The sequence below is a fragment of the Mesocricetus auratus genome, unplaced genomic scaffold, assembly GCF_017639785.1.
Source record: "Mesocricetus auratus isolate SY011 unplaced genomic scaffold, BCM_Maur_2.0 Super-Scaffold_100028, whole genome shotgun sequence".
Classification (NCBI taxonomy): Eukaryota; Metazoa; Chordata; class Mammalia; order Rodentia; family Cricetidae; genus Mesocricetus; species Mesocricetus auratus.
In genome coordinates this window covers 7,432,259-7,445,729 of record NW_024429209.1, presented here as the reverse complement: position 1 = coordinate 7,445,729, position 13,471 = coordinate 7,432,259, and the positions used below count along the sequence as shown (strand labels likewise).

Here is a 13,471-nt window from a genome sequence, read left to right as displayed (position 1 = left end):
TGTCCTAGGGTACAATCTGACAGGAATCCAAAGCTGTGTGCAAAATCTTTTATAACTGTTGCATTTATGATCAGGAAGAGGGGAAAGAACCACACATCCATCAAAAACAAACAAACAAAAAAGGACCATTTATATGCATTGTAGACTATACTCCAAACCCTCAAAATTGTTATTTATGATATGCAGGCAGGCTTATAGTTCTTAAGACTGTTTAATTTTTAAACGTTCTTTAAGGTGAGTTATTATGTATCCTTAGTAAGTGGTATTTTTATTTTAAACTTAATAGTAGTAATTAATGAACAGAATGGAATTTTTGTTGTTTGATAGGGTGTTTTCTGTTTTGGGTTGGTTTGTTGGTTTCTGTGTTTGTATTTGAGATAGTCTTGGTAAAGAAGAATAGTTTGTGTGTGTTGTCCAGGGTGGTGTTGAGCTTGAGATCAGTGTGCATCAGCCTCGTGAGTGCTGGGACTATAGAATTACCCTACTGTGCCCTGCTGCAGTGTGAATTGTACTTGAAAATTACTGTTAGCTGTGTTGGGATCAGGTTGAATAAATAGGAGGAACTGGTCCTTTCCTTCAGTATTTGTCACCGGGTCTTAGGGACTATTGAACTGCAAGAAATTCAGCACATGAAAATGGAATACTGGAACCAAAACAATCAGTAGGCTCTAGGATTTAGTATGTATCACACAGTTTAGGGATGGATAGAAGGAGCTTCAGTTTTCATAGAATGGTGTTGAAATTCCCACTATATCAATTAGGATCTTGGAACAAGTTCAGTCTTGTTTTTCACAGTGTGGAAAGTGATCAAATGAGATAGTCAAGTACTTAGTATTTGGTATGTCAGAAGCAAGCAAATGTTTGATGTGTAACAGTGTGAATATCCATCAAGCTTACTTTAACCTGATTGTGAAGCATTAGAAGCAACACCAAAATGGCTTAGGCTATAGCTCAGTGGTGGAGCACTTGCTCAGCATGTGCAAGATCTTCGGGAGAAAGAAGCAAGGGGAGTGGGGAAGTCTGTTTTTAAAAACATTAGTTCTTTTAAAAAAAACTTCATTTCTTCTAGTTTTTCCACTTCTTTGAAGAAAAATGGCATGTAAATATATTCTGATCTTTAAAAGTTCTCATTTCCTTGTTCAAAATTTTATTGGAAAATTAAAATGAGATGATAGATTTTTACAAATTAATCAAATTCAGCAATAAACAATCATGCTTCTTATTAACTAGAAGGGATGTAACAGGTGGCACATCAAGAACAAAGGCTTTAGAAATTGATTTTGCATTGCCAGAGGAAATGTTGGAAAAAAAAAAAAGAACAGTGGAAAATGAATCTCTTGCAGTCTTTTTATCTGTATTGATAAAAACAACTAAACTGCCTCTAAGAAGTGTGTGGAGTTTAATTACTGGGATTACCAGACAATACTAGACAGGCAGAAGTTAGCTAGGGAAATAAGGTGTGAATTGTAATGACTGGAGTCCAGCTTGTAAGGGGATACAACCCCACATTAGTGAAAACAGACTTGTGCTGATTCTTTTAAATCCTTTTTTAATATGACAAACATGAGATGTGGTATATACAAGTAGTAAGGGTAAAAAGCTTTACTTTAGTAATCTAGATCAATTAATCTAGTTTTTAAAAGTGTAATATTAAAACTTGGAGGTATAGCCAAGAAGTAATGTAGACCTGGTGACTTTGTGAGAGCCTTGCTTCCATTAACAAGAGCTGAGCAGGAATAGCCTTCATTTTTAGGTCCTCAAGAAAACACAAAGTTGATAGATTGGGGAGAGTAATTCAGATAAGTGGTGGGAATCTCAGACCTTCAGACAGTTAGACCATACTTTTTTCCTTAGAGTGAATATGAACGTGAATTATTCACTAAGGAAATATTGCTGAGTTTTCCACATTTTTTATACAAAAAATATTTAAGTTCTACCTCAGGCCAGGTTCAACAGTAACTTAAATGTTTTCTAAAGAAATGTGTATTGTCTGATTATAGAAAGGCAGTTAAAGTAGGATGGTGCATGCCCCCAGAAGAACCAGGATTTTCCTTGTGAATGGAATGGTAGTGGTCTGGTATTGAAATACAGGGACACAAGTAATATCAGACCTATCAAAGAATTTGAGCATTTTAGAAAGAGTGAGGTCTCTAGGGTTAGCCAATTTGCTTCAAAGAGCTGAACAGTGAAGAAGAGAGTAACTCTATGTCGATTCAGGAAGTGGCTGGTAGTAAGGGAGAAAGGGAAAGCCTAGGGTGGAGCACTCAATTTTGGTGGTGGCAAAAGGTGAACTGGAATAATCATGGTGGAATTAGCCAGCTGCCATGTTCCTAGTGCAGTTTGTCTGTGTCTTCTAGGGGGGGAGGTGAGCTCAGATCTAGGAAGGTGTTTACAACCAGAACGATTGCCGAATCACAAGTCTTGGTTAAAAATAGTGAGTGAGGAAGAATAAGAACAGTGGTAATAATGTGGATGAATGAGCAATTGGTCTTTGAGACTTCTTAGCAGAGCAGGGCTAGCACTAATCAGAGCTTCAGTTTGTTCAACATTGGAAGCTGCTTTCAGCATATTCAAGAGAGATAGTAAATTGCCCTGTAAGACCAGTTTAAAACATTGTCTTCATGAGTCAAAAGGATTTTAAATGCATTTTCTCTAACCTCTTCCTCTGGAGAGAGAAGGTATCTCCATATGACATGTGCAGTGAATCTCAGTAGCTGCTGTAGTTATTTTCTCTGTATTTAATTATCTCTGTTACTGCCCACTTCCATCCTTTTTGGAAAGCCTTGTCCATGAGTAAAGAGACCTTGTCATGAGGCAAGCAAAGAGACACGTCACTCTAACCTATCTTGGTGGAATTCAGTCTTTAGGTTTTGAAAGCCTCTTTAGTAAGCAAATAACTGTTTAAATTTGTTCCCCCACTTTAAAAAAATTATTTTCAGTTTCACAAATATGTAGTGCTCTTTTTTTTCTTTTTGGTTTTTCAAGACAGGGTTTCTCTATTGTTTTGGAGCCTGGCCTCGAACTCACAGAGATCCGCCTGCCTCTGCCTCCCGAGTGCTGGGTTTAAAGGCTTGTGCCACCAATGCTCGGCAATGGTGCTGTTTCTAAACTATCACCAGAATGCAGTTTTACCATCTTATTGGAAAGCTGGCCCTCCTGGGCTCTCCCTAGGTCATTCTTTGTTCTAGTTCAAGGAAAGGGTGCTATCCCTAGAGCTAGCATAACCTTACGTTGGTTATGAAATGGCAAGTACTTTTTAGAATATGAGGCCTGAGAGTGCGAGATGAAATAACCACCTCCAAAGTATTGTTTCTACAAAATTGTTCACAGTGGGAGACTATGTTTTTACTTGATGGCACTCAAAAGTGACTTTGAAATTCCATTTTTAGTGCTACTGTAGCACCTGTGACATACTTCGGCTGGCATTTGTCACACAGTAAAACTTTTCCTATTTGGGTAGTTTGATTTTTTTTTTTTCCCCAAGTGGCCAAAGGTACTTGGGATTGAGTCTCCTAGCTAATGAAATTTCAATGTATTTCAATTTAATGAAATTTCTGTATTTTCAATGAAATACAGATCAAGCCTAGTTTTAGTTATTACCAAAAGTAAAACTTGTGGGCCAGCAAGATGCCTCAGCAGATAAAGACATTTGCCACCAACCCAGACAGTCTGAGTTAAGTGCCCAAGACCCACATGATAAAAGAAGAGAACCAATTCCCACAAGTTATACTGACCTGTGTGCTCGAATGTGCGTGCATACACAAATAAAGTAACATTAAAAATAGAAAACTTAGCCGGGCGGTGGTGGCACACGCCTTTAATTCCAGCACTCAGGAGGCAGAGGCAGGCGGATCTCTGTGAGTTCGAGGCTGGGCTGGACCGACAGCCTCCAAAACAATACAGAGAAACCCTGTCTCGTAAAAACAAAACAAAACAAAACAAAAAAAAATGGAAAACTTAGAGTGATCCCATTTTTTTGTTCTAAATCAGCCCAGCTCAGCGTTGATGCTTCTTGGTGACTAATAAGAATGGGTTTTGAGTGATAAAGGAGTACGTGAATTTTGCCTTCTCACCCCAGGAACCCACCTTCATTCATGGCCAGGAGGTCTCAACATATTGAATAGTAGCATTGTGTGTGAGTAGCATAAATCCCATTGCAGATCTCTGCAGTATGCCTAGGATTTGGTGGCATCTGAAGGTTTTTTGTAGAAAACTATTATATACATGCCTGTTTTAGATACATTACTAGAAATAATATTAGATTTCCTCATAAAGTTTTTCAAATGTTTGTGTGATAATTATTATATATTAAATTAAGAATTTGTGTGATATGTTTGTGTGTGTGTGCATGCCATGTTGCACATACAGAGATAAAGGGCAATTGGTTTTCTCTTCACCTTTACAAAGAAGGGTTCTGGGAATTGAACATGGGTCCCAAGTTGAACATAAGCACCTTTCCTATTGAGCCTTCTCAGTGGCTCATATACTACTTGTGACATATCATCACCATTGCCACTGCTGCATAAGGCCACAGGAGGCTGTGTCCTGCTTGCTGCTGTCTCTCAAGGCTAGTGTACTGGAACTAATACATAGTAGGAACTCAGGTACTCACCACATATTTACTAAACCCATGTATTCAAACCTAATAGCACTCTTTGTATGTAGTAGTGAAGGAGTAATGTGCTTGTTTTCTCTTTCACAGCTGGCCAAGTTAAAAGCTTTGAATCACTCCCCAATGTCGGATGCCTCTGTCAATTTTGACTACAAATCACCATCGCCATTTGACTGCAGCACTGATCAGGAAGAGAAAATCGAAGATGTTACCAATCACTGTCTGCCCCAGAAAGACCTTTATACTACTGAAGAGGAATCTGATACCTTTTTCTCTAGAAAATTGATATCCCATAATGGGATGGAAGATAGTGGAGGCAGAGGTACTGGAGTGAAGAAGAAACGAAAGAAAAAGGATCTAGGGGAGCAAGAGGGAACGAAGGGAAGCAAGGACAGGGAGCCTAAGCCAAAGAGGAAACGAGAACCGAAAGAGCCAAAAGAACCCAGGAGGGCCAAGGAGCCGAAGAGGGTCAAGGAGCCCAAGGAGGCAAAGCAGAAAGATGGTGTGAAGAAGCCCCGGAAGGCCCGGGAGGCCTCTGGTATCAAGGAGGCTAAAGAGAAGAGGAGCTGCACTGACTATGTATCCAGGGCAAAGTCCAAGAAGGCCAGGTGTGTACTTTCCTCCTTGTCCTTGCCTTCATGGGACTGCCTCTTTGCCCTTAGCCCAAACTCCTGGGCCTGACTTGACTATACCTCTGCTGGTCCAAGCTTTGTACCTCACTTACATGAGACAGTGAGGGGGATAATTCCTGGCATTAATGGAAAGTGTTGTTTTCTAATTTAATATCTGAAATTATACTTAAAACATTTTGCTTTTAGGAACCGCCAAGATGTGCTCTTTACAAAACTTGAGATGTATTCTTTATGTCCTATTAGCTTTCAACCAAAAATGAACCTCTTCTCACCTCTTAGTCATGTAATTTCTTGGTATTCAGTTTGTATAAGAAAATAACTTCAGCGGTGGTGGTGATGCACACTGTTAGTTCCAGCACTTAGGAAGCAGAGACAGGTCGATCTCTGAGTTTGAGGCCAGCCTAGTCTACAAGAGAACTGATTTTCCTCCCCAGGCTCCAAGCTCTATTACAGGATCATTTTTGATCTAGTTCCTTAGTGCAGAGTCTGGCACAGTCCCTGACTCTTCCATAGCTGCTCAGACAATGCTGAATAAATGAAGCCAGAGAAGAACATACTGGCCATATAATGTGTAACGGGAGAGAATATGCAGTAGTTGCACATCTCACACAGAGAAATCAGTATTTGCTGTCTTATTTCTGCATAACATTGTATTTAGACTTATTGAGAAAATATAACACAAAAAATTATAATCCCTAACTCAAAGAACTTAAGTTTCTGAAGTCTAAATACAGAGGCAAGGTGTTTGTCTGTCTCATCAGACCATGAAATCTTAGAGGTTGGTGTGAATGTTGAGAACATAATGAGGCCACCAAACATCTGTGTTGGGTCAGAGCACAAGGAGCTGTGTGTTTACAAAGTGTTAAGGGCTGAGTACTTCAACTTGTAGTTTGCTTTGTGGTTGGTTTACTTTTCAGTAGTTTGTCAGGACCAGATAATTCTAGTCCAAGTTTAAGTGTTGCTCCATAATATTCACTCCTATGGGAATTTCATTTTTTATCTATCAAAAAGGCTTGCTTAAAGGCCGATGGGTCCTAGAGATGTAGCTGGCAGAGAATAGCCAAAAAATACTGTCTACCTTGAAAGGCCAAAAGGGCAGGGAAAGTTGGTATTCAGATTAGTGGAAACTATAGAAGCTTTATTTCTCATTTAACATTGGAAAGACTCTCTGATCTCCAATTTGTGGGTGGGGTGGCATAGTAATTTTGTCTTCTGCCAATCATTCACTTGTACATTGCTTTGGGGAGCTTACATGTTTTATTTTTTTTAAGATAAATGTTTGAAGAAGGAAAGTCAGACTAGTGGAGTTACCGAAAACTGTAATGAATTGTAAGTGCTTGAGAATTGGGGTGACTATAGAAGCTGTCCTTTGTGCTTTGGGGGACAGTGGAAAGATGTGTATCTGGACTCATCAATGTTCTTAGTTTTTCAACTCGCATGTTTACAGTTTTTTTTAACTTCTTAAAGAAATTCATACTAACATTATATAATATTTAAAATAAGTTAATAAGTAGATATTTATATAAATTCCATTTCAGGAAAATAGGGAGTTGTTTCATAGGATAAACTTCAATATCAAATATAAAGACAAAATCAAGATTCTGACTGATGAAGACCTTACAGCATTAGACTAAAAGAGTATCATTTTGATCTAATTAAACCAAATAAAAGAATGAGTTGGGGAACTACTTGTCCTTTTGCAGCCTGTTAATGACAGAGAGCTCTTGAGCTTTAGAAATCCAGGAGGCATTCATTGAATAGATATTGACAGGTAGATAAGGGTGGCTATCTCTTTATAAACATGGACAAGTTACAAGGCTTTGTTTGTGTTTTAGGGCTGTATACACTAACTTGTAGTAATACTCTCCTTTATAGTCCAGATAGGGTTTTGAACTGTTTAGCCTTTGATTTCTTTTCCTTTGTATCTTTGTAAAAATTTCTTTTGGTTCCTTTAATTAATAATTCTACCAGTCAGTATAACCAGGTTTGGTTATGAAAGGGTATTTAATTTATTTTTTAAAAAATTTGTTAGTAATTAAGTCTCAATTGTGTATGTGTGCGTGTGTGTGTATAATTTATTCTTGTAAATTGACTCAAGTACTTGTTTTTATTTGCGTAGTTATTGATTTCAACCCGGAGTAAGACTTGATGGTTATAAATGATTCATTAGTTGCTTGGATTACTGCAGGAGCATGGCCCCTGATTTATAGACTTTTAGCCTCTCCTTCAGTTATGTTGTCAGTGTTAAATCAAACCCTTTTTCCTCTGTCTCCATTCTAAATCAGCTGAGAAGTAGCCCATAAAGAAGGAAGTCCAGTGGACAGCTTTAGTATTGATAACTAGGCCAAAGAACTCCCATTGCCTTGTGGCTGGAATCAGGCTTCTTGTTGGTTACTTCAGTTAAATGTTCTCTTATAATTGTAAGTAGAGAGGGGATGGTGTTGAGAGAAGCCTTCCTGCCAGCCTGGTCCCAGAGCCGCATCAGACCCAAATGAACACGCAGGACGCTATATTAATTATGAAACTGTTGGCCTTGTTTGTTTCTTACTGGCTAGCTCTGACTTAAGTATTTACTCCATAATTGTTAATCTAAGTATTTATCTTAGCGGAGAATAGGGTCCGGACTTCTTACTCCTATGGCAGTTACATGATGACTCCTGTGGTTTTCCTTCCCAGAGTCCTCCTCGACTTCTAGTCCTACCTATCTTGCTTCCCTATTGGCCAACAGTGCTTTATTCAACAACCAATAAGAGACAGATTTCAGAATGACATTTCCCATCAGGATGGCAACATTAAGCCAGGAATGCTCCCGTTTCTGAGGCTTACCAGTCAGGTCGGTCCCCAGTTAGAGAAATGTTTCCAGTCTTGTACTCTTGAAGAGTAAAGTATGTTTTTCCTCATGAAAATATAGGAACAAGAAAAGGGAATTTCCTCTTCAGTTTATATTTGCATAGAAACGTCTGGTTGCTACAGTTGCCTTTATAGCATACCCTATTCCTTTTTCCCTTACTCAAGAGTTTGGAGGTCTGACTCCTGCTACCTTTAATTCTAGCAGCAACCTTCTCAGTTAGATTGCTCTCATAAACCCTTGAAGGTACTCATTTTTCTTGTAGATTGCTCTTGCTGTTTCTCCTAGGCATAATGTTCTTTTTCCTCCAAGTATCCTGACTCCTTTCCATTCATTAAGTCTGAATGCAAAACCCAGCTCTTCCATGGAGCTTCCCCCAAATTAATGTGCTTATGTGTCCCTTCTGAACTTGATTAGGTCTTGGAGCCTCCATTTTCATTATAAATCATGGGCTTTAGATCTCAGCAGACTGAAAAGGATCTAGTTCAACCCTAGAGAGTTTCTGGAGAGTAGAGACCCACAGAGAAATGGGTTTTCTGAACTCATTCCCAATATACATTGTAAATTCTGGCCTCCAAGTTCTTTGTCTTACATATTTGTCTGTAGCAGATCCTCTCAGTGATTAACTTTGGTTTGGGTGTATGTATGGCTTGTTTCCTTAGTAAACGTTAAATGTCTGAGCTCAGGACCACCATACTTTTCTGTCCTTTTTTTTTTTCTCCAGGGCCTGATCACCAAAGAAATTTGTCAGATACAAGCACAATATTCTACATACTTAATTTGCTTGCATTCAAGAACACTTCTACCTGAAAATAAGATTTTTGTTAGATACCTTAGGAACTCATTAATGTTTGATGGTGTTTCTGCTTTCTAATTGAAGATAGGAGTTCTAAAATAAAGAGATGGATGGCTCAGAAGTTAAAGCCCAACTCCTGTTGCTGACGACCTTCCTTCAGTTCCCAGCACCCGTGTCAGGTAGTTCCTGTTTGTAACTCTAGCTCCAGGGGGTCTGACACATGCACATAATTTAAAAAATAGAAATATGTAAGAAATAATAATGATGGCACAAGCCTTTAATCTCAGTACTCAGGAGGCAGACACAGGTGGATTTTTGTGAGTTTGAAGCCAGCCAGGTCTACAGAGCGAGTTCTAGGACAGCCAGAGCTATACAGAGAAACCCTGTCTTGAAAAACCAGAAAAAAGAAAAAGAGAAAGAGAGAATAATGAAAGGTAAGTGCCTTCCAGGAGAGCAGACTTACGAGCTTTATTGTCAGCTCTTAGATTCACGTGACTAAGGTCAAGAATGAAAGTAGAAGATCCCTTGTCAGAGATTTTCAGGGATCCCTCCTTTCCTGCAGACTCTCACTTTGCATACTCAGTGGTATTCTTTCAAGGACTAAAATAGGCCAACTATGATTGGTTTTTTTTCTTTTGATTGATTCCATTTGCTTTCAGAGAGAAGCCGCAAGCAGACAGTTGAACACATCCTGGATTGTAGTGTCTAGCACACTTTCCTTTTTAAGTTTGATATTAATAGTGATTAGTGTTTAAGACTCTCAGGATACAAATCCAAAACTCCAAAATAGGGAAAGAAATTGTTCTTTATTTGAACAATATTTTTTTCCTTTCTCCAGGTGATTTTTGACCCCTTAAGGATATAAAGCTTAAGCAAGAAAACACCTCCAGGAAGCTGAGTTAGACCATGATATTTCCTTGGCTCTAAAATTAAAGTTTCACTTAATATAACTTGCTTGTATTATTATTATCATACTTTTATTTCATAGGCGGTTAGGATCACTTTTGTAAGAATGCATACACAGTGTATGTGTACAATTTTACATATAGTACTATACATATGTTGACACATAGACCAGTAGCTGTTGGATCCTGTGGAGTTATGAAATTAATAAGAGATCCCCAGTTCTCTGGGGAAGCTAGTTTTTAGCAACTGAGAAAGGTTTCTCTAGGTTACATACAGTACGTGGCACATTAGTTGCTGTTCTCAACGGCAGCCTTTGCATCTTATGTTTCCACATTCCCGTGAACTTCCTTTTTCCTTACAGTCTTTGTTTTGCAGAAGTCTGCTTCCCTCTGTAAAGCACAGCCTGACCAGCATTCTGCTTGTGTGTGTGGTTTTCCGGTATTCCTACTCAGTGTGGAGGAAGTGAGTACCTGAGGAATTAGTGTGCAGCTCTTATCATCTGCTCCTGAACAGGAGGTCAAGTATTAGGACTGAGCAGGAGGTTTCTGTTAGAAACTGGGATGTGGAGCTCTGTTGTTGGTTAAGGGGAGAGCCTAGCTTTGAAATTTCTGCTTGTCGGAATGACTTATTTCTCTCTCTCTCTCTCTCTCTCTCTCTCTCTCTCTCTCTCTCTCTCTCTCTCTCTCTCTCTCTCTCTCTCTCTCTCCCTCCCTCCCTCCCTCCCTCCCTCCCTCCCTCCCTCCCTCCCTCCCTCCCCCTCTGTTGTGCATGCCTTTGAGTTTGCAAGTACACTTATCTATGCACACAAATGTAGAGACCACAGTGGAATATGACAGGTCTCTGCTTTAATGCTTTGAGGCAGGCAGAATTTCTCACTGAACCCTCACTGGCCTTTTAGGTTAGGCTAGGCTAGCCATCTTTCTCTCCCCGCCCACCCCCACCCCCAGGTGCACACAGACATATCCAGTTTTTTTTGTGGGTTCTGGGAATTCAAACCCAGATTCTCATGTTTGTAAAACAAGCTGCCTTTCTAGCCTCTGTATTCTTTGAAAAGCAAGAAATAATCAGTATGCTGGCCCATGTAGAAGACTGTCTACCTGGTTCTCCTGTTCTCATACTTTGCTGTGTCTAGGGAAAACTGGGACAGCTTTTAAGATATGTAGATTCTCTGATCACACCCCAGAGATGATTTCTTAGGTGGAGACCTGAGAAAATTACAGACCTGAAGTCTCCTGGTAATGAAAGTGCAGCAGGTTTTTAACTATCCTTTGAGAAATGTAGCCCCAGATAAAATTTCATCAGGGTGGGGATGGAACATACTTAAATTTATGCACTTAACATTTGCTAAGTACAAAAAGCCAAAAAGAGGAAATATGGCTGGTTTGATCAGTTCCATTCTCTGCTTCAGCCTTTTCCCCCATTTTTTTTTTTTTTTTGCTTTGTCAACATAGAACAGATTTTCCCAAATCCACTAAGCTTGGTAGCATCGTGGAAGAAAAGTTTTGCCAACTTCTCATCTGTGTTGATCACTTCTAGAAAGCTCTAAACCCCATGCCTTGTGACTACAAGAGACATTGGAGATAGCCTAGTACTACTGTATCAACTACCAGTGTGGATCAGGAAGAGTGGACAGCTGTCACAGAATAAAGCCCAGCCTTTTTTTCTTTGTTTAGAATAGATACCTGCTTACTGAAACCAGTTTGGGCGCAATAGATTCTACTGGTAAAGTTATTTTTGTTGAGAAGCGTGTGTTGGGGATACACCAAGGACAGCGTCTGGTGTTGGTCCTTACCTTCCATCTTGTGTGAGGCAGAGCCTTGTAGTCTGTTGCTGTAGATGCGAAATTTAACTGCTTCATAAGCTTCAGAGGATTCTCTTGTCTCTTTCCATCTCACTGTAGGAGCACTGGGATTATAGGTGGTTACTTCTGCTCCTTTCTGGAGATCCTCATACTGGCAAAGCAGGTATTCTATCCATTGAGCCATCATCTCCCATGTTTCTCTTTGGTAGAAGATAAATACAAAGAGAGGTAAAGATTATATGAATTTTGAGTAGGGACCTTGGAATCCACTGGGCTTTATGGTTAGTAGGGAAGTAATTTAATGGCTTCTGGAGCTTTGGCCATTTTCCATTGGTGGTTTTTTTGTTGGTGGTGGTGTTTTTTTTTTTTTTTGGTTTTTTTTTTGTTTGTTTGTTTTGTTTTTTGAGACAGGGTTTCTCTGCATAGTGCTGGCTGTCCTGGAAGTAGCTCTGTAGACCAGACTGCCCTAGAACTCAGAGATCTGCCTGTCTCTGCCTCCACCTCCTGAGTGCTGAAATCTAAGTTGTGGGTCCCCACACCAGACCTATTGCTGGTTTTTTATTTATTTGTTCTTTTCAGAAGCACCTGGAGTGCTTACTCATTATCCCGAAGGCCATCTAAGGTAGTGTCTGATACACTGAAGACATTTACCAAGTCTATAAGAAAATAGATACTAAATGTATTGCTTCATAATCCCCACTTATCTACTATTCTGTAGTTTTAGTGCCTGCTGCATCTTTCTGTGTTTATAGGCATTTTTATTGAGCGTATTATTATTAATGAGTAAAGGAAAAGAAAGTGTCACATAAATATCATGTGTGAGCTTGTTGCTGGAAAGCTCTGTGAGCTCTATTCAGACAGAAGTGTCACTAAATGTAAGCACCGGATCCAGTTGTATATAAAATAGCTGTAAAGATTTAGAAGATTAGGTATGTTTTAGTTCTAGCCTGGGAAGTCTCTTGGAAGAGGTGAGGATTGAACCAGTTATTAAAGGAATTAGTAGATGAGAAAAGACGTAAGTAAAAAGAACAAGACATTTGTTCTCTGGGGGCTTCATTAGTTCCCCCTTTAGTTTCCCTTCTCAGGGCCCATTCAAACAATTAGGAGAACAAAGGGGAATACTTTCTTCAGAGGTGAGAGATGTTCTAGCATTTCTCAACAGGAAAGGCCAGCACTGTCTTATCATACTAGTGCATAAATAGCTGTGTGCAGGGGCTTGGGGAGTCCCAGCTTAGATCAGGCAGAGGCTGTATTTGCAGCTGAAGTGAAGTGCCTCTCCCTCATGGGGAGCTGGCAGCTCTTGGGAGCACTGGAGGCATCCAGAAGTGGAAGAAAGAGTTAATATTACTGACAGTAACTCTGCTCCACAAGAATAGAGCACAGGAGTCATAGCTTCTCACCTTTTCCTGCCTGTACCGTAAAAGTGGCACAAGGGATGGTCACTTCAGAGGTCCTGCCTGTAGGTGTGGAGATCTGAGGCTGTATTCCTGTGCCATCCAGAACTTGTATAGATTCTAAATTAGTACTCCCAGATCAAGGAGAGATGTGCTATCTAAAAGACAAGGATGGTTAGGACTGGGAGATAGCTTAGTAAGGTGCCTGCTGTAGAAGCCTGAGGACCCAGCTTCAGAGCTTCCGTACTTACATAAAAAGCTGGGTGTTGTAGCACATGTCTGTAACCCCACCATTGGCAGTTGAGCATAGAAGGATCCCTGGAACTTACTGAGCAGCCCTCCTACCCTAATCAGTGAGCCGCAGATTCAGTAAAAGACCACCCAGTCTCAGAATACAAGATGGAAAGCAATAGTGGAATACACCTGATGTTGACGTTTCATCAACATATATGTACGTACCCCAAACAATGAAAACCAACTCT

The 13,471-nt window shown here is 39.8% G+C and overlaps 1 protein-coding gene across 4 annotated transcripts in view; it reads left to right on the top strand.

The window, feature by feature from the left end:
* Chd6 (chromodomain helicase DNA binding protein 6) overlaps positions 1-13,471 on the top strand; it is a 177,951-nt gene that overhangs the window by 43,422 nt on the left and 121,058 nt on the right. For all 4 annotated transcript variants that reach the window (XM_040733013.1, XM_040733014.1, XM_040733015.1 and 1 more), the window contains one exon: positions 4,703-5,220. In XM_040733013.1, the coding sequence (XP_040588947.1) occupies positions 4,703-5,220 (518 nt within the window). The remainder of the gene's footprint in view (positions 1-4,702; positions 5,221-13,471) is intronic.